This window comes from Pelobates fuscus, chromosome 4 (genome assembly GCF_036172605.1).
Source record: "Pelobates fuscus isolate aPelFus1 chromosome 4, aPelFus1.pri, whole genome shotgun sequence".
Classification (NCBI taxonomy): Eukaryota; Metazoa; Chordata; class Amphibia; order Anura; family Pelobatidae; genus Pelobates; species Pelobates fuscus.
Genome location: NC_086320.1, coordinates 11,591,513 through 11,614,149, shown reverse-complemented (window position 1 = coordinate 11,614,149; position 22,637 = coordinate 11,591,513). Strand labels below are relative to the sequence as shown.

Below are 22,637 nucleotides of genomic sequence, written 5' to 3'. Positions count from 1 at the left end.
AACCAAATGTATAAATTACAAATATAATTAGAGTAAATACCCACTTAGCAAACAATATATAGGTGAAATGATTGTGCATTAAGGTAAACCTAGAATGTGACGGCAGATGAGAACCATTCGGCCCATCTAGTCTGCACAATTTTCTAAATACTTTCATTAGTCCCTGGCCTTATCTTATAGTTAGGGTAGCCTTATGCCTATCCCACGCATGCTTAAACTCCTTTACTGTGTTAACCTCTACCACTTCAGCTTTAAGGCTATTCCATGCATCCACTACCCTCTCAGTAAAGTAATACTTCCTGATATTAGTCTCCTCCTTTACGGTGCTGAGTCCCTCTATGTATTTAAATACAGTCTCCTCCTTTACGGTGTTGATTCCCTCTATGTATTTAAATACAGTCTCCTCCTTTACGGTGTTGATTCCCTCTATGTATTTAAATATAGTCTCCTCCTTTACGGTGTTGAGTCCCTCTATGTATTTAAATATAGTCTCCTCCTTTACGGTGCTGAGTCCCTCTGTGTATTTAAATATAGTCTCCTCCTTTACGGTGTTTATTCCCTCTATGTATTTAAATATAGTCTCCTCCTTTACGGTGTTTATTCCCTCTATGTATTTAAATATAGTCTCCTCCTTTACGGTGTGGAGTCCCTCTATGTATTTAAATATAGTCTCCTCCTTTACGGTATGGAGTCCCTCTATGTATTTAAATATAGTCTCCTCCTTTACGGTGTTTATTCCCTCTATGTATTTAAATACAGTCTCCTCCTTTACGGTGTTTATTCCCTCTATGTATTTAAATACAGTCTCCTCCTTTACGGTGTGGAGTCCCTCTATGTATTTAAATATAGTCTCCTCCTTTACGGTGTGGAGTCCCTCTATGTATTTAAATATAGTCTCCTCCTTTACGGTGTGGAGTCCCTCTATGTATTTAAATATAGTCTCCTCCTTTACGGTGTTGATTCCCCCTATGTATTTAAATATAGTCTCCTCCTTTACGGTGTGGAGTCCCTCTATGTATTTAAATATAGTCTCCTCCTTTACGGTGTGGAGTCCCTCGATGTATTTAAATATAGTCTCCTCCTTTACGGTGTTGATTCCCTCTATGTATTTAAATATAGTCTCCTCCTTTACGGTGTTTATTCCCTCTATGTATTTAAATATAGTCTCCTCCTTTACGGTGCTGAGTCCCTCTATGTATTTAAATATAGTCTCCTCCTTTACGGTGTGGAGTCCCTCTATGTATTTAAATATAGTCTCCTCCTTTACGGTGTGGAGTCCCTCTATGTATTTAAATATAGTCTCCTCCATTACGGTGTTTATTCCCTCTATGTATTTAAATACAGTCTCCTCCTTTACGGTGTTTATTCCCTCTATGTATTTAAATACAGTCTCCTCCTTTACGGTGTGGAGTCCCTCTATGTATTTAAATATAGTCTCCTCCTTTACGGTGTGGAGTCCCTCTATGTATTTAAATATAGTCTCCTCCTTTACGGTGTGGAGTCCCTCTATGTATTTAAATATAGTCTCCTCCTTTACGGTGTGGAGTCCCTTCATGTATTTAAATATAGTCTCCTCCTTTACGGTGTTTATTCCCTCTATGTATTTAAATATAGTCTCCTCCTTTACGGTGTTGATTCCCTCTATGTATTTAAATATAGTCTCCTCCTTTACGGTGTTGAGTCCCTCTATGTATTTAAATATAGTCTCCTCCTTTACGGTGTTGATTCCCTCTATGTATTTAAATATAGTCTCCTCCTTTACGGTGTTGAGTCCCTCAGTGTATTTAAATATAGTCTCCTCCTTTACGGTGTTGATTCCCTCTATGTATTTAAATACAGTCTCCTCCTTTACGGTGTTGATTCCCTCTGTGTATTTAAATACAGTCTCCTCCTTTACGGTGTTTATTCCCTCTATGTATTTAAATACAGTCTCCTCCTTTACGGTGTGGAGTCCCTTCATGTATTTAAATATAGTCTCCTCCTTTACGGTGTTTATTCCCTCTATGTATTTAAATATAGTCTCCTTTACGGTGTTGAGTCCCTCTATGTATTTAAATATAGTCTCCTCCTTTACGGTGTTGAGTCCCTCTGTGTATTTAAATATAGTCTCCTCCTTTACGGTGCTGAGTCCCTCTATGTATTTAAATATAGTCTCCTCCTTTACGGTGTTGAGTCCCTCTATGTATTTAAATATAGTCTCCTCCTTTACGGTGTTGAGTCCCTCTATGTATTTAAATATAGTCTCCTCCTTTACGGTGCTGAGTCCCTCTATGTATTTAAATATAGTCTCCTCCTTTACGGTGTGGAGTCCCTCTATGTATTTAAATATAGTCTCCTCCTTTACGGTGTGGAGTCCCTCTATGTATTTAAATATAGTCTCCTCCATTACGGTGTTTATTCCCTCTATGTATTTAAATACAGTCTACTCCTTTACGGTGTTGATTCCCTCTATGTATTTAAATATAGTCTCCTCCTTTACGGTGTTGAGTCCCTCTATGTATTTAAATACAGTCTCCTCCTTTACGGTGTGGAGTCCCTCTGTGTATTTAAATATAGTATCCTCCTTTATGGTGTTGATTCCCTCTATGTATTTAAATATAGTCTCCTCCTTTACGGTGTTTATTCCCTCTGTGTATTTAAATATAGTCTCCTCCTTTACAGTGTTGAGTCCCTCTATGTATTTAAATACAGTCTACTCCTTTACGGTGTTGATTCCCTCTATGTATTTAAATATAGTCTCCTCCTTTACGGTGTTTATTCCCTCTATGTATTTAAATACAGTCTCCTCCTTTACGGTGTTGAGTCCCTCTATGTATTTAAATATAGTCTCCTCCTTTATGGTGTTGATTCCCTCTATGTATTTAAATATAGTCTCCTCCTTTACGGTGTTTATTCCCTCTGTGTATTTAAATATAGTCTCCTCCTTTACGGTGTTGATTCCCTCTATGTATTTAAATACAGTCTCCTCCTTTACGGTGTTGAGTCCCTCTATGTATTTAAATACAGTCTCCTCCTTTACGGTGTTTATTCCCTCTATGTATTTAAATATAGTCTCCTCCTTTACGGTGTGGAGTCCCTTCATGTATTTAAATATAGTTTCCTCCTTTACGGTGTTGATTCCCTCTATGTATTTAAATACAGTCTCCTCCTTTACGGTGTTGATTCCCTCTGTGTATTTAACCCTTTCAGGACCACTGACGGTTCAGGACCGTCAGCGGTAAAACGTGCGTTTGGACCGCTGACGGTCCTGAACCGTCATAACGGTCTGGGGCTACTTACCTGATCGCCGTCGGTCCCACGGCGGCGATCAGTGCTCCACCCGGTCCAGGGGGGTTGCCTGTCTGCCCGGGCAGTCCCCCCTCGGCAGATCAGGACCCCACGGCCATGTGATCACTCGATCACATGACCGCAATAGGTGTCTGTGTATCTGCCTGCAGGGGGACTGTCTGTGCTGACAGGCAGTCTCCCTGCAAGTGAAAAATCAAAAAAATAAAGTTAAAAAAAACAGTGTAAAATCAGTGTTAAAAAATAATAATAATATGTGTATATATATATATACATGTATTATATCTATATATAATATATGTATATGTATCATATATATAATGTCATATTAAGTGTATTTTTATATTTATATATACGTATATTAATATAAAAATACACTTATATTTAAATTACACATGAATATATACAATATATATAATTGCTATATATATGGTATATATATATTATTATAAAATACAAATAATATGTTAATAAAAATAAATGACAAAAAATAAAAATAATTTTTAATAATTATAAAAAAATATTTATATATGCAATTTTATTCTAACAGTATTTTGATATATATATATATATTTATATCAAAATATACTTAGAATGTAATGATATATATATCTATGTATAAATAAATAAATAAAAACAATACGAAATATACATATGTCCATATACATAATTACATAAATAATTTCATAAATATACACGTAGACGTCAAATATATAAATATGTATATATATTAAAATTCTACATGTGTATTTATGTAATATTTTTACCTAATTAAGTAATTTTAATGATTGCAATTTGAGGGACCTGCCTGCCAACCCAGGCCGAAAGTCCAGATAATTTAATTTGCTAGCACTGTGTTTAACCCTGTAACTTTCTATGACACCCTAAAACCTGTACATGGGGGTACTGTTTTACTCGGGAGACTTCGCTGAACACAAATATTAGTGTTTCAAAACAGTAAAACATATCACAGCGATGATATTGTCAGTGAAAGTGAAGTTTTTTGCATTTTTCACACACAAACAGCACTTTCACTGAGGATATTATTGCTGTGATACATTTTACTGTTCTGATACACTAATATTTGTGTTCAGCGAAGTCTCCTGAGTATAACAGTACCCCACATGTAGAGGTTTTATAGTGTTTGTGAAAGTTACAGGGTCAAATATAAGGCTTGATTTTACTTTTTTTTTTATTGAAATTTGTCGGATTGGTTAGGTTGCCTTTGAGAGCGTATGGTAGCCAAGGAATGAGAATTAGCCCCATGATGGCATACCATTTGCAAAAGAAGACAACCCAAGGTATTGCAAATGGGGTATGTTCAGCCTTTTTTAGTAGCCACTTAGTCACAAACACCGGCCAAAGTGAGCGTTTCTTGCATTTTTAACACACAAACAAATATAAATGCTAACTTTGGCCAGTGTTTGTGACTAAGTGGCTACTAAAAAAAACTGGACATACCCAATTTTGAATACCCTGGGTTGTCTACTTTAAAAAAATATGTACATGTTAGGTGTGTGTTTCGGGGATTTATGACAGATAATGGTGTTACAAGGTCACTATTGATACATTTAAAATATATATATATATTGAAACAGCAATTTCCTACTTGTATTTATAGGCCTATAACTTGCAAAAAAAAGCAATAAAGCATGTAAACACTGGGTGTTTTTAAACTCGGGACAACATTTTGAATCTATTTAGCAGTTTTTTTCATTAGCTTTTGTAGATAAGCAAAAGATTTTTCAAGTAAAAGTCCAAAAACATGTTTTTTTTCTTTTTGAATTTTTCACCATATTTTATTATTTTTTTTAAATACAATATTGGACATAATACAAATAATGGTATGTAAAGAAAGCCCCTTTTGTCCTGAAAAAAACAATATATAACTTGTATGGGAACCGTAAATGAGAGAGCGGAAAATTACAGCTAAACACAAACACCACAAAAGTGTTAAAACTGCTCTGGTCCTTAACGTACAAACATCGCAAAAACAGGCCGGTCCTGAAGGGGTTAAATACAGTCTCCTCCTTTACGGTGTTTATTCCCTCTATGTATTTAAATACAGTCTCCTCCTTTACGGTGTGGAGTCCCTTCATGTATTTAAATATAGTCTCCTCCTTTACGGTGCTGAGTCCCTCTATGTATTTAAATATAGTCTCCTCCTTTACGGTGTTGAGTCCCTCTATGTATTTAAATATAGTCTCCTCCTTTACGGTGTTGAGTCCCTCTATGTATTTAAATATAGTCTCCTCCTTTACGGTGTTGATTCCCTCTATGTATTTAAATATAGTCTCCTCCTTTACGGTGTGGAGTCCCTCTATGTATTTAAATATAGTCTCCTCCTTTACGGTGTTTATTCCCTCTATGTATTTAAATACAGTCTCCTCCTTTACGGTGTTGAGTCCCTCTATGTATTTAAATATAGTCTCCTCCTTTACGGTGTTGATTCCCTCTGTGTATTTAAATACAGTCTCCTCCTTTACGGTGTTGATTCCCTCTATGTATTTAAATATAGTCTCCTCCTTTACGGTGTTGAGTCCTTTACTGTGTTCAGTCCCTTTATGTAGTTAAAGAAAGGCTAATAGACCAGGTACCAAGTTTATCACTTTTTACGCCTAAATCTTCTGGTACTAGAGCTATTCCCCGGCTCACTGTAAATATGACCGTGATGAAATGGAGTCAATAATGTGGTGGAATGAAAGGCGTATCAGTTTAGGTGACTTCCTGATATTTTTGTATCTGATTAATTAATAGTATTTTTACTCCAACCCTTTCCAATGCTATGATTGCCAATGACAAGATCAACCTAGCTTGCCTGCCGCTGCAGGTTCACACAGAGCAATCACAGCGGCAGCAAGTTAGGCTGAGCAGCAGTTGGTCAGATAACAATAGAGTCTAATCCAACATGGCCGCTCAGCCAGATAAAAGCAAAAACAAAAAACAACAAAAATTCAAAACACAATCAATATGCATCATTAAAAAACAAACAAAAAAAAATATTGTTTCAAAAAATGCAATAACTGTGAAAAGAAAAACAAAAGCCCAACTGATAATTTGAGGACTGTTGTTTTAACCCCATTCTCCTATTATTCCAGTAAATGAGTCCCCTGAACCCCATTCTCCTATTGGGACAGTAAATGAGTCCTCTGAACCCCATTATCCTATTAGTCCAGTAAATGAGTCCCTTGAACCCCATTCTCCTATTAGGACAGTAAATGAGTCCCCTGAACCCCATTCTCCTATTGGGACAGTAAATGAGTCCTCTGAACCCCGTTCTCCTATTGGGACAGTAAATGAGTCCCCTGAACCCCGTTCTCCTATTGGGACAGTAAATGAGTCATCTGAACAACGTTCTCCTATTGGGACAGTAAATTAGTCCCCTGAACCCCGTTCTCCTATTGGGACAGTAAATGAGTCCCCTGAACCCCGTTCTCCTATTGGGACAGTAAATGAGTCATCTGAACAACGTTCTCCTATTGGGACATTAAATGAGTCCCCTAACCCCATTCTCCTATTGGGACAGTAAATGAGTTCCCTGAACCCCATTCTCCTATTAGGACAGTAAATGAGTCCCCTGAACCCCATTATCCTATTGGGACAGTGAATGAGTCCCCTAACCCCATTCTCCTATTGGGACAGTAAATGAGTCCCCTAACCCAATTCTCGTATTAGGACAGTAAATGAGTTCCCTGAACCCCATTCTACTATTAGGACAGTAAATGAGTCCCCTGAATCCCATTCTCCTATTATTCCAGTAAATGAGTCCATTGAACCCCATTCTCCTACTGGGACAGTAAATTAGTTCCCTGAACCCCATTCTCTTATTTGGACAGTGAATGAGTCCCCTAACCCCATTCTCCTATTGGGACAGTAAATGAGTCTCTTGAACCCCATTCTCATATTAGGACAGTAAATGAGTCTTCTGAACCCAGTTCTCCTATTGGGACAGTAAATGAACCCCATTCTCCTATTGGGACAGTAAATGAGTCCCTTGAACCCCATTCTCCTATTAGGACAGTAAATGAGTCCCTTGAACCCCATTCTCCTATTAGGACAGTAAATGAGTCCATTGCACCCCATTCTCCTATTGGGACAGTAAATGAGTTCCCTGAACCCCACTCTCATATTGGGACAGTAAATGAGTCACGTGAACCCCATTCTCCTATTAGGACAGTAAATGAGTCCCCTGAACCCCATTCTCCTATTAGGACAGTAAATGAGTCCCATGAACCACATTCTCCTATTAGGACAGTAAATGAGTCCCCTGAACCCCATTCTCCTATTGGGACAGTAAATGAGTCCTCTGAACACCGTTCTCCTATTGGGACAGTAAATGAGTCCCCTGAACCCCGTTCTCCTATTGGGACAGTAAATGAGTCCCCTGAACCCCGTTCTCCTATTGGGACAGTAAATGAGTCCCCTGAACCCCGTTCTCCTATTGGGACAGTAAATGAGTCCCCTGAACCACATTCTCCTATTAGGACAGTAAATGAGTCCCATGAACCACATTCTCCTATTAGGACAGTAAATGAGTTCCCTGAACCCCATTCTCCTATTAGGACAGTAAATGAGTCCCCTAACCCCATTCTCCTATTGGGACAGTAAATGAGTCCCCTGAACCCCATTATCCTATTGGGACAGTAAATGAGTCCCATGAACCCCATTCTCTTATTGGGACAGTAAATGAGTTCCCTGAACCCCATTCTCCTATTAGGACAGTAAATGAGTCCCCTAACCCCGTTCTCCTATTGGGACAGTGAATGAGTCCCCTAACCCCATTCTCCTATTGGGACAGTAAATGAGTCCCCTAACCCCATTCTCGTATTAGGACAGTAAATGAGTTCCCTGAACCCCATTCTCCTATTAGGACAGTAAAGGAGTCCCTTGAACCCCATTGTCCTATTATTCCAGTAAATGAGTCCTCTGAACCCCGTTCTCCTATTGGGACAGTAAATGAATCTTCTGAACCCAGTTCTCCTATTGGGACAGTAAATGAATCTTCTGAACCCCGTTCTCCTATTGGGACAGTAAATGAGTCCCCTGAACCCCGTTCTCCTATTGGGACAGTAAATGAGTCCCATGAACCACATTCTCCTATTAGGACAGTAAATGAGTTCCCTGAACCCCATTCTCCTATTAGGACAGTAAATGAGTCCCCTGAACCCCATTATCCTATTGGGACAGTAAATGAGTCCCATGAACCCCATTCTCCTATTGGGACAGTAAATGAGTTCCCTGAACCCCATTCTCCTATTAGGACAGTACATGAGTCCCCTAACCCCATTCTCCTATTGGGACAGTAAATGAGTCCCCTGAACCCCATTATCCTATTGGGACAGTGAATGAGTCCCCTAACCCCATTCTCCTATTGGGACAGTAAATGAGTCCCCTAACCCCATTCTCGTATTGGGACAGTAAATGAGTTCCCTGAACCCCATTCTCCTATTAGGACAGTAAAGGAGTCCCTTGAACCCCATTGTCCTATTATTCCAGTAAATGAGTCCTCTGAACCCCGTTCTCCTATTGGGACAGCAAATGAATCTTCTGAACCCAGTTCTCCTATTGGGACAGTGAATGAGTCCCCTGAACCCCATTATCCGATTAGTCCAGTAAATGAGTCCTCTGAACCCCGTTCTCCTACTGGGACAGTAAATGAGTCCCCTGAACCCCATTCTCCTATTATTCCAGTAAATGAGTCCATTGAACCCCATTCTCCTACTGGGACAGTAAATGAGTTCCCTGAACCACATTCTCTCATTAGGACAGTGAAAGAGTCCCCTAATCCCATTATCCTATTGGGACAGTAAATGAGTCTCTTGAACCCCATTCTCCTATTAGGACAGTAAATGAGTCTTCTGAACCCAGTTCTCTTATTGGGACAGTAAATGAACCCCATTCTCCTATTGGGACAGTAAATGAGTCCCTTGAACCCCATTCTCCTATTAGGACAGTAAATGAGTCCCTTGAACCCTATTCTCCTATTAGGACAGTAAATGAGTCCCTTGAACCCGATTCTCCTATTATTCCAGTAAATGAGTCCATTGAACCCTATTCTCCTATTGGGACAGTAAATGATTTCCCTGAACCCAATTATCTTATTAGGACAGTGAATGAGTCCCCTGAACCCCATTCTCCTATTAGGACAGTAAATGAGTCTCCTGAACCCCATTCTCCTATTAGGACAGTCTCCTATTCTGGCATGAACGGGTCCCCTGATCGGCAGATATAACTTCTGACACTATAACCTATAGTCTGGAAAAGCTTTAGAAGAACGTGGGTCAGGAGTGCTAAGGAGATACACCTGGCAGCACAGGGGGCACTGGAGACTTGCTGCAGCTGTCTGCATTTTGCAGGAGTATAGAAATAAACAAGAAGCACCTGGATGTCCCCTCTGAGACGTCTTTTTTCCATGTTTTTTTCTGCACACAATTTAGGGGTCCCCACACAAGATGCTGCCAGGTGGAGACATGGAGCAGAGCTGACCTTCCTTGGATACGACGCATGGGGCGTATGCCGGCTTCCACAGCAATGCCGTGTCAATTATTTATAAACCAGACATATGGCGAACAGCTAGACTGCTCCGCTGAGCTCCCACCTGGGGGGCGCATGGTCCCCTCTCCAGAGGTAACGTGAGGGGAGGAAGTTAAACTTAGAGGTGAACTGCAAAGATTTCTCTAACATTGCTTTATTTCTTATTTATGGAGTTATAAAATTAGTACGTTCAGCTCTGGAAACACAGGAGACTATTGTGCTATCAGCAGCTCTATGAAACCCTTGTACACACTAGGAGTCAAACCATGAGGAACTTACTGCTCAAAAGCAACCTTAATACTGTGATCCTAAGGAAAGTATACAGAACCTGAAAACGTAACCTGCACATTATAATCCACGGAAACACGTAGGAGATTATACAACCTGCACATTATAATCCACGGAAACACGTAGGAGATTATACAACCTGCACATTATAATCCACGGAAACACGTAGGAGATTATACAACCTGCACATTATAATTCACGGAAATACGTAGGAGATTATACAACCTGCACATTATAATCCACGGAAACATGTAGGAGATTATACAACCTGCACATTATAATCCACGGAAACACGTAGGAGATTATACAACCTGCACATTATAATTCACGGAAATACATAGGAGAGTATACAACCTGCACATTATAATCCACGGAAACATGTAGGAGATTATACAACCTGCACATTATAATCCATGGAAACACGTAGGAGATTATACAACCTGCACATTATAATCCACGGAAACACATAGGAGAGTATACAACCTGCACATTATAATCCACAGAAACACGTAGGAGATTATACAACCTGCACATTATAATCCACGGAAACACATAGGAGAGTATACAACCTGCACATTATAATCCACGGAAACACATAGGAGATTATACAACCTGCACATTATAATCCACGGAAACACATAGGAGAGTATACAACCTGCACATTATAATCCACGGAAATACGTAGGAGAGTATACAACCTGCACATTATAATCCACGGAAACACATAGGAGATTATACAACCTGCACATTATAATCCACGGAAATACGTAGGAGAGTATACAACCTGCACATTATAATCCACGGAAACACGTAGGAGATTATACAACCTGCACATTATAATCCACGGAAACACGTAGGAGATTATACAACCTGCACATTATAATCCACGGAAACACGTAGGAGAGTATACAACCTGCACATTATAATCCACGGAAACACATAGGAGATTATACAACCTGCACATTATAATCCACGGAAACACATAGGAGAGTATACAACCTGCACATTATAATCCACGGAAACACATAGGAGAGTATACAACCTGCACATTATAATCCACGGAAACACGTATCAGAGCGCATACTGCAACACGCGGTTACAATCCGCACATTATAATCCTTGGGATCATGCAGGAGACGAGAACTCTGTTATATATGTCCGTAGCCTGTATAATATGACCCACAGAAGCACAGACAGAATTCTGCTATAGGAGGATACAAGCACAGGAGCACTAAATTAGTCTAAATATTGGTTTATTATTTAAAAAAGCAAGTTAGGCTCATACAGTTTATTCAAGGCAATTCATTGCATGTCTCCACAGAATATGCCGATTTAGATAAAAATGATATATTTTCAATATTTAATATAAAAAGAATGGATTATTGGCGGTTTCCCGGTTACCTGTATCCTCTGCTGACTTGGACGTCTTATCTGGCGAGATGACATTGCTAGTGGGGGTAAGGGAACAGTTCAGAGAAATGAAAGAGGGCAACTTCCGTAAACTGCCACGGTTGGAGCACTCCCCGTCACTGCAGCACGCTCCCGATACATCCACGCGCTCTGTATCCCTGTGGACGATGGAGAATGGATGTTTTATTACTGCTGCTATGCGGATTGCACTGTACGGAATTAAAACATAAACCTGGGGAAACGTACAGAGAAAAGTCTGGATTAACCAGAGAAACTGTATGGGGGCTAGTCCACAGGCAGACAAGTCCAACCCTAAATTATGTTCAAAATATAGTCCTCAGCTCAAATCCCATCTCCCACAATGCACCTGCACCCGGTACCAATTAGTGAATATTAGAATGTAAAATAAATAGAAATGTAGCTTCCGAGAGGTGTAAGCCTCCTGCAAGACGTGGAGTTGGTTTGAAATACTTTATTAAGTCCTTGGTGGGGAGTGACCTGTGGGATATTTGGGGATGTTGAGGCCCATTACACAGTGTTTGTGAGGAGCTGATGCAAGTCAAGGATGATGTTTCTAATACCGTGTATGATCTGCCATCATCAAGGCAAAACCGTGAGAAGAGTCCTTCACAAATGTGTTTGTGGCGAAACCAACCTCGCCACTGTTCACTGGAGAAGCCTGGTTGCTCGCCTGCTCCCTTTGGACTATGGTCCTGCAGGTGAAACCTTTTATTTTCCCTGCAGGAAGGCATATTCGTGCGTTTCTGCCAGGGTGTTCGGTAGATTTGATCTACCGAACAAACTAACGAATGCGCGACCACCTGGGAGCGGGAGTGTGCCGTCAATTTACCTCCCTGAAGCTGCGGTTAACCGCAGCTTAATTGACGAATCCAGGGTGGTCTTTGTACGGTTGCCGACCACGAGGCGGCGGCCATTTTAATCGTGCGAAAGACCAGCGGTGTTCGGCACTAACACTGTGGAACTGAAAACGGACACTTACTTGTTCGAGCCGTCCCGCCCCCTGGTTCCTATTCGTGCCCTTGGTGTCAAACACCAGTTCTGTCGGTACTTTGCGATATGTGGATATGTTTTAACCTAGATGGCTATGCCATTGAGCCTATTCGTGTAATTAAAGACTTTGGCTCCATGGCAATTAAACTGTATTTGTGTGATCTGAGTGCCATTCACCTAATAATGTGCGCTCAGTTCTAAGCTATCTGGGGATATGTAGAAATGTGTGTTTTATGTGTTAAATGTATCAGTATGTAATTTTATGTATTTTACTGTCTTTTTGTCTGCAATGTGGGTAATGGAGTTTTGCCTCTGTCCTTGGAGATAATTAGATTCCTTCCCCAATTATCTCCAGGACAGAGGGGAGGGATTGTGAGGCATTGTGGGAGGTAACTCATGTGTGATTGGTGTATTGTGTAATTGTTGTAAATCCCTCCCTTGCATGGGAGAAGCCTTTATAAGCATGTTGTGTGAATAAATCAGAGAGTTCCTGCTTAAAGGACCACTCTAGGCACCCAGACCACTTCAGCTTAATGAGGTGGTCTGGGTGCCAGGTCCTTCTAGGGTTAACCCATTTTTTCCATAAACATAGCAGTTTCAGAGAAACTGCTATGTTTATGAATGGGTTAAGCCTTCCCCCTATGTCCTCTAGTGGCTGTCTCATTGACAGCCGCTAGAGGCGCTTGCGTGATTCTCACTGTGAAAATCACAGTGAGAGCACGCAAGCGTCCATAGGAAAGCATTATGAATGCTTTCCTATTTGACCGGCTGAATGCGCGCGCAGCTCTTGCCGTGCGTGCGCATTCAGCCGACGGGGAGGAGAAGAGGAGGATCGGAGGAGGAGAGCAGGAGGAGATCTCTCCGCCCAGCGCTGGAAAAAGGTAAGATTTAACCCCTTTCCCCTTTCCAGAGCCGGGCGGGAGGGGGTCCCTGAGGGTGGGGGCACCCTCAGGGCACTCTAGTGCCAGGAAAACGAGTATGTTTTCCTGGCACTAGAGTGGTCCTTTAACCCTCAAAGTGAAGTGTCGTCTCATTCTTGGGGGGGATTTGATTGTATGCCGATTGCCAGGAGTGTAAGCTGTTCGTATGGCTTTTCCTGTTCGGCTGCTTCCAGTGTTCGTGTGTCTCTTGTTCGGGAGTTGGTGAATTCGTATAGTTTGCAGTTCGGGAGATTGGTGATTGCAGTAGCTGCTTGTCTATCTGAAAGGGGATTATCGACTAAACGTTTTTTAACCTCTTGTGTGCAAAACGGTCCGTTACAGTGTTTTAAAACATCACACAATTACCTTGCATGTACTCAGCCCAAGGACTAACCTCTAATGAATACTTTGAATATAAACCCCACACAGTAATAAAACCGGTTTATTTAAAAGGACACAATCAGATTATAGTTAAAGCAGAATAGTGATCGGACTGAATTAAAAGGTATACAGCTTTTCCTTACTTCTAATGGGGGATTGCACAGATATCTAGGGGTCTGGCATGGTCTTTTTATAATCTATAGATACACTAAGTTTCTGGACAGGGTGCCGGTAACATTTTATATGTAGAAGCACACATCAAAGTTTCAATTTACGATAATTCGTTTTTTACTTGGCCCCACAGTAAAAATTAAGGAGTCAATAATTTAAATGATTCTAAGAGGAAACAGAATAAGACAGACTATGAGCATTCCCCCAGCATCTCGAGCTGTGCTCAGGGTGGGATAGTGGGAGCTCTAATGAGACATCCAGAGCTGTGCTCAGGGTGGGATAGTGGGAGCTCTAATGAGACATCCAATGCTGTGCTCAGGGTGGGATAGTGGGAGCTCTAATGAGACATCCAGTGCTGTGCTCAGGGTGGGATAGTGGGAGCTCTAATGCGACATCCAATGCTGTGCTCAGGGTGGGATAGTGGGAGCTCTAATGAGACATCCAATGCTGTGCTTAGTGTGGGATAGTGGGAGCTCTAATGAGACATCCAGTGCTGTGCTCAGGGTGGGATAGTGGGAGCTCTAATGAGACAGCCAGTGCTGTGCTCAGTGTGGGATAGTGGGAGCTCTAATGCGACATCCAATGCTGTGCTCAGTGTGGGATAGTGGGAGCTCTAATGAGACATCCAGTGCTGTGCTCAGTGTGGGATAGTGGGAGCTCTAATGCGACATCCAATGCTGTGCTCAGGGTGGGATAGTGGGAGCTCTAATGCTGTGCTCAGGGTGGGATAGTGGGAGCTCTAATGAGACATCCAGTGCTGTGCTCAGGGTGGGATAGTGGGAGCTCTAATGAGACATCCAGTGCTGTGCTCAGGGTGGGATAGTGGGAGCTCTAATGAGACATCCAGTGCTGTGCTCAGGGTGGGATAGTGGGAGCTCTAATGAGACATCCAGTGCTGTGCTCAGGGTGGGATAGTGGGAGATCTAATGAGACATCCAGAGCTGTGCTCAGGGTGGGATAATGGGAGCTCTAATGCGACATCCAATGCTGTGCTTAGTGTGGGATAATGGGAGCTCTAATGAGACATCCAGTGCTGTGCTTAGTGTGGGATAGTGGGAGCTCTAATGAGACATCCAGTGCTGTGCTCAGGGTGGGATAGTGGGAGCTCTAATGAGACAGCCAGTGCTGTGCTCAGTGTGGGATAGTGGGAGCTCTAATGCGACATCCAATGCTGTGCTCAGTGTGGGATAGTGGGAGCTCTAATGAGACATCCAGTGCTGTGCTCAGTGTGGGATAGTGGGAGCTCTAATGAGACATCCAGTGCTGTGCTCAGGGTGGGATAGTGGGAGATCTAATGAGACATCCAGAGCTGTGCTCAGGGTGGGATAGTGGGAGCTCTAATGCGACATCCAATGCTGTGCTCAGTGTGGGATAGTGGGAGCTCTAATGTGACATCCAATGCTGTGCTCATGGTGGGATAATAAGAGCTCTAATTCGACATCCAATGCTGTGCTCAGTGTGGGATAGTGGGAGCTCTAATGAGACAGCCAGTGCTGTGCTCAGGGTGGGATAGTGGGAGCTCTAATGAGACATCCAGTGCTGTGCTCAGGGTGGGATCATGGGCGCTCTAGGAAGTGGAATCATAATATAGATAAAATGACTCTTACCCAGAGCTCTGCGTCGAGGGCCGGTTCTGCTTTGATCCTGAGTGATTCGGAGGCGTCTGGGCTGCATTCTCCAAGCGTTTCTTCTTGGCCCGGTGCTGGAGTTTGCAGCTGGCTCCCTTGGCACAGGTGCCATCCCTAGCGTAGTCTGGGCATAGCAAGGTGTGCTTCTTTTTACACTGAGAAGAGACCGAAAGGAGTTTGAGCACACAAACACCATGTGGCAGCAAAGGGGTTAAACGTGACTGGGTACTTTACAGCAAATCTGAATTAACCTTTTGTATGCCAGACATATTAGTATAGGTGGGTAAATTAACGATTTGAGTGCTAGGAAGAGGCTTAACATACTGCAAGGCACTGGTACACAAATATATCTATTGAATAGAGTTACTTCAGATAATAAGTCTCATACGCAGTCTGCAGAACAGTAGTAAATCTCTTTAAGGAAGTATCCTGAACCTCCCCCAAATTTCGACTTCTAATCCCCTCCCTTCCCGAGCTGGTGGTCGTGCTTTGGCAGTAATGTGATGGATTGAACTGTCTGCCAGTCCCCTCAGATCAGGTGCCCATAGTCTAACCCATCTGGGGTACATGACATCACCCCCAAGAATGCTATGACACACAATCATTCGTCCGATAACTAGGAAACGGTCGCTCCTGGCTCTGACCCACATATAACAAACACTGGTTTAACTCCTGCTGCCTCCTCTGGGAGCCATGTTCAGGAATGTACTACCGGAACCTTACAAACATTTACTACCAGTCTCACAACGTGCCCTGCAAGAAAGCGTTTATTATTAAACAAACCTGATCGACCATAGCTGCACAGTGGCTCCAAATTGGAATGCAATAATATTCTGTGTCCAAGCTGTTAATCTATTGCTAATATTTGGATGTATGTTGGGCAAGGGATAAGGTGATACCAGTGGAAGGGGTTTAGAATAGACACAAATACAACCAGAGCAGTAACTGGCACTGCTTGGCACACCGTGTGTTGTAAATTCAGCTACAGAACTTACAATCTTACAAATAGACTTGCAGATTATTTTTTTAGTAATATCAACTGTCACATTAAAGCAAAGAAATAAAACATGCGATAGTTATATGGCGAGCGAGACATTTACAGAGATTTTCCTTTATTTTTTTTTATAAATTCTTTATTTTTGAGTTTTCAAAAAATGTTTACTTTGTGGGGTACAGAAAGGAAAAATGGATGCAACTTGTTACAAGCATATTGGTTACATTTTTAGATGATAACAATTCACTGTTTACATTCGGTGTTTCGGTTGTCCAACGTAACTTTCGTTGCTCAGGGTCCAGAAGAGTCTGGTGGGTAAGGTGGGTGGGGGTATTACCTCCTGTAACGGATCGCCTGGCACCCCGACTGGGTACCTCCGTTAAAGGATGCTCCTAGCGTTTCCTGAGGACTCCAAGCACTGCAGCAGACACCATAACCACCGAATCAGAGAAGCATATGAATCCTCTCAAGCATATGAATGCAGTAGACAGTTGAATAGGAAACCATACGAATAGGTTTACACTCCTAGCAGTCAAACTGGAACAGCATACAATAAATCCTCCCCCAATAATGAGACGACACTTCACTTTGAGGGTTAAGCAGGAACTCTGGACTGGCTCATCCAGCCTGGCTTTTATTTCCATCTCACACATACAGGCCACACCCAGGGGGAGGCATAAAATGACCAATAGTATCACGGGTGCAACCCACACATCCCCTTCCCTTAGCGTGACACATAATCCCATTATGCATACAGTTTAAAATATACATTTTACACAATATTTATAACTTCAAAACCATACATCACATTCACACAAAATTACATATCCACAATCAATCCATTCAGGGGAACAACATATTAAAAAATGGCATGGATCAGACCAGGGGTTCAAAAGTTAGTAAAGTATCTTTTAAAACCCCTAGCTTTCCAGCTCAGACCGGTTTTTACAGAGCCTTCTCTGTGCTGGAGAAGTAATCCAATTATCTCCAGCACAGAGACAGACTCCATTGAGCACATGGGAGCACAAAGACAGTAAAACACTTTAAAATACATAAAGTTACTTTTTATACATAACACACAGACATTTCACATATCCCCAGATAGCTGGGATCTGAGCACACAAAACTACCGAATAGCGCGCAGATCCTATTCACACAGTACAATTTCCATGGAGCTAAAGTCTTTCCCATAGTCTTTCATTATATGAATAGGCTCCATGGTATAGCTATCTGGGTTAACACATTCACATAAAGTCTGGTCCATAGTCCAAAGGCAAGAGGCGGGCAAGCAGCCCCCTCCAAGGACACGTGGCGAGGTCGGTTTCGCCACACTTCTCCCCTTTACCCCCCAGACTAACAGGGTATTTGACCTCCTGCCGGTCAGTGCCCTGGTTAGTCCAGCAACCCACCCACGAAGCACAAACAGCAGTACCTCCCACCCACAATAAATGTTTACTCCACCTGGATAAAGTAGCAGCTTGTCCAGGTCCAGGTTCCTCACCACGGCTGTGCGGGAAGCTGGTAGACTGCCTTGGTGGGTTGCTGAGTGGGCAGAGACCAGCGGTACTCTGCCCTGGTGCCAGCGCTACCACTGAAGTAGCCTGATTGGAGCCTGGTTGTGGGAGGTGGAGACCGACCGTCTCCCCTCTGGGTACACAGCTCTGGGGCTGGGGGACAGGACCGACCGTCCCTACCCCTTGTGCTGCAAGTGCAGAGACTACGGTCCCATCTGCACTGTTGGGGGGTGTAACATCTCCCCTTGGTGGATTAGGCTGCCGCTGAGGAGAGGGGTTAACAGGCTCCTCTCCCTGACACTCTCTCTGCTGGTGGAGAGGGGGACCAGCTGTCTCCCCTTTCATTATTTTGTCCTGCTGCTCGGGTGCGAGACTGACGGTCTCAGCTCCCTGGGGTACACACTGCCGCTGGGGGGGGGGGGGGGAAGGATTGCGGTCTCAGCTCCCTGGGGTACACACTGCCGCTGGGGGGGGGAAGGATTGCACCCTCAGCTCCCTGGGACTTACTCTGCCGCTGGGGAGTGGGGATAACAGGCTCCTCTCCCTGAACCGTAGACTGCCGCTGGGGAGCAAGGACGGCCCCTTCAGCTCCCTGTGACTTGGGCGCAGAGACCACGGTCCCATCTGCCAGCCAGTTTTCCCGTTCTGCATCAATGCTCTGTGGCTGACATGAGTTTAGTAGTTCCACATAGTCCATCTCCAGCTCTCGTTCCATGGCAGCGAAACGGCGGAGGTCTTCCCCGAGTCCCATAGATCTCGGGCCCTGTAACATCTCCCCTCGGTAATGAAAGATAGCCCAGTACCGTGACTCTGCTGGACTGCCGAAGTCGACGTCTTCCGCTAAGGCTTTCCACAACAGGCCAGGGCTAGCGTAGTTCTCCCCCTCTGGCTGGATGCCCTCTGCCCTCCACGTCTCTGGCTGGACAGTGCACCACCACAGTGCCCGGTATGAGGCGTCCAGGCTCAGTTCCCTTTCAACGAGGTACTCGAGTTGTCTTACCCGCTGCCCTCCAGGTTGGTCTCCCAGAAGCGGCATCCGCCAGGCCATTTGTTCCTCCAACCGGTATGCGACACCAGGAAGGCGCTGCTGCCGTTGATACTGGACTTCCTCCAGGGCATCGTACCACAATTCTTTCCGGGCATTATCTCTCCATTCCAATTCACTTTCTTCCTCAGGTGTGAGTGCCCAGGGATCCACGAACCCCATTTTCCCAAATCTTTGTGTAGACAGGGACGCTGTATGAACACTAGCGTCGCCCTCACTTTGTAACTCCAAATGAACTGTGTCTCCGAGCTGCTTTACCTCGCACTAGGACGCCATCCCACCGCTTGCCACCAATGTAACGGATCGCCTGGCACCCCGACTGGGTACCTCCGTTAAAGGATGCTCCTAGCGTTTCCTGAGGACTCCAAGCACTGCAGCAGACACCACAACCACCGAATCAGAGAAGCATATGAATCCTCTCAAGCATATGAATGCAGTAGACAGTTGAATAGGAAACCATACGAATAGGTTTACACTCCTAGCAGTCAAACTGGAACAGCATACAATAAATCCTCCCCCAATAATGAGACGACACTTCACTTTGAGGGTTAAGCAGGAACTCTGGACTGGCTCATCCAGCCTGGCTTTTATTTCCATCTCACACATACAGGCCACACCCAGGGGGAGGCATAAAATGACCAATAGTATCACGGGTGCAACCCACACATCTCCTCCCCTTAGTGTGACACATAATCCCATTATTCATACAGTTTAAAATATACTTTTTACACAATATTTATAACTTCAAAACCATACATCACATTCACACAAAATTACATATCCACAATCAATCCATTCAGGGGAACAACATATAAAAAAATGGCATGGATCAGACCAGGGGTTCAAAAGTTAGTAAAGTATCTTTTAAAACCCCTAGCTTTCCAGCTCAGACCGGTTTTTACAGAGCCCTCTCTGTGCTGGAGAAGTAATCCAATTATCTCCAGCACAGAGACAGACTCCATTGAGCACATGGGAGCACAAAGACAGTAAAACACTTTAAAATACATAAAGTTACTTTTTATACATAACACACAGACATTTCACATATCCCCAGATAGCTGGGATCTGAGCGCACAAAACTACCGAATAGCGCGCAGATCCTATTCACACAGTACAATTGCCATGGAGCTAAAGTCTTTCCCATAGTCTTTCATTATATGAATAGGCTCCATGGTATAGCTATCTGGGTTAACACATTCACATAAAGTCTGGTCCATAGTCCAAAGGCAAGAGGCGGGCAAGCAGCCCCCTCCAAGGACACGTGGCGAGGTCGGTTTCGCCACACCTCCGGTCAGCATAACCACCATTTTCCCTGAGTTTAGTTAATGTGTCAAAGGCGTAAGATTCTGGTATTGTTTTGGTGGGCTCAATCGTGTACAGCGCCTTGTTTGTGGACTGTGCGAGGTGTCGTGGTCTTACTCTGTCCTTTGCGTTGTGTTATCTCTGTCCACTGGGGGTGAGGTGGTGCCTCCAGGGTCGGGGGTTTAGAACTTGGGGATTGTCCTTGTGTCGTCATATCGTATTATCGTGTTTGGTTGCGCTCGTGGAGGTCGTCAGGTCAGGTGGTTGTTTGTAGTCGTAATGTTCGCAAGTTTATGTAGGTGGTTTCTGTTGGTGTTTGGATGTGTGGTGTGGGAAAGGGGTAGGATGTGGAAGACAGGGGGGGCAGTTCCCCTCCCCCCCACCGCATGAGGTCTATTTTTAATTTTATTTTAAAACGGAGATTGCTAGATGCCAAGGACAGACACCCATCAGAGGTGACCTAGAATAAAGACAATAATGGGATCAGGACACTTCCAGACAAACATTTTGGGTGAATCTTACTTCATTTTTATGGTTTTGTATTTTGTTTTGATTTTAAATGTAAGTCAGTAAAATGCTGTCCCATGTACATCACTTATTCCAGGTCCCATCTACTTCAACAACACAGAGATATACATACACAGGACCCCCAAAGTGGCTCCAATGTGATTGATTAGCATGTAATTATTTAATTAGTGTAAGACATCTATCAGCTTAGTGAGGGAGTGCAAGCCAACGCTAGCAGCACACAGATGGCAGATGTCTTCATTAATATCTCAGCCAGCCTCTCGCTCCTACACTGTACAGACACGCATGAAACAAAGAAACAAGATGGCAGCAGCCAGTCAGCGCGAACACTTCACTGATAACACTTCACAGGACATACTCAATGCATAGCCGATGATCTCCGAAAACGGGGGCCGACAGACTCAGATTAACCAAGAATTAAACGGAGAGAAATATCTTTGAAACCTCGGGAAGCTAGGGGTTTAATGAGCCGGTATTGCTATGGCGCCAAATAATAAGGACATTCTTCGGATGTCAATAGAGACAGAGAGAGAGTGCATATAGTGCAGTGAGAGTGTAGAAGGGAGATCGGAGTTTAAGAACAATATTTTTTACAATGGCCAAACTCTCAAACCCCAGATAGTCCAAAAGAATGAATAAAACCAGTGCCAAACGGCACTTCCAGTACTCTGTATCCGATTCTGATATAAAGGGACGATAAGGACGCTATCACCTCCCGCTACATTAGAGGGATATAGAAGCTCCAGGAAATTATTATTATTAAAGATTATTAAAATATTACATACCATACCCATCTCTATACCTACACAGTACCCTATACCCTCTGTATATACCGTACCCATCTCTATACCTACACAGTACCCAATACCCGCCACATATACCATACCCATCTCTATACCTACACAGTACCCTATACCCTCTGTATATACCGTACATATCTCTATACCTACACAGTACCCGATACCCTCTGTATATACCGTACCTATCTCTATACCTACACAGTACCCAATACCCTCCACATATACCATACCCATCTCTATACCTACACAGTACCCTATACCCTCTGTATATACCGTACCTATCTCTATACCTACACAGTACCCGATACCCTCCGTATATACCGTACCCATCTCTATACCTACACAGTACCCAATACCCTCCACATATACCATACCTATCTCTATACCTACACAGTACCCGATACCCTCTGTATATACCGTACCCATCTCTATACCTACACAGTACCCGATACCCTCCGTATATACCGTACCCATCTCTATACCTACACAGTACCCGATACCCTCCGTATATACCATACCTATCTCTATGCCTACACAGTACCCGATACCCTCCGTATATACCGTACCTATCTCTATACCTACACAGTACCCGATACCCTCCGTATATACCGTACCTATCTCTATACCTACACAGTACCCAATACCCTCCGTATATACCGTACCTATCTCTATACCTTCACAGTACCCAATACCCTCTGTATATACCGTACCTATCTCTATACCTATACAGTACCCAATACCCTCCATATATACCGTACCTATCTCTATACCTACACAGTACCCAATACCATCCGTATATACCGTACCTATCTCTATGCCTACACCG

The 22,637-nt window shown here is 43.2% G+C and overlaps 1 protein-coding gene across 1 annotated transcript in view; it reads right to left on the bottom strand.

Moving 5' to 3' along the window:
• Positions 1 to 22,637, bottom strand: part of ZC3H3 (zinc finger CCCH-type containing 3) — a 205,983-nt gene that overhangs the window by 17,801 nt on the left and 165,545 nt on the right. The window contains exons 10-11 of the mRNA XM_063450968.1: positions 15,608 to 15,783; positions 11,509 to 11,675 (exon numbers count right to left, since the gene is read on the bottom strand). Coding sequence (XP_063307038.1) covers positions 11,509 to 11,675; positions 15,608 to 15,783 — 343 coding nt within the window. The remainder of the gene's footprint in view (positions 1 to 11,508; positions 11,676 to 15,607; positions 15,784 to 22,637) is intronic.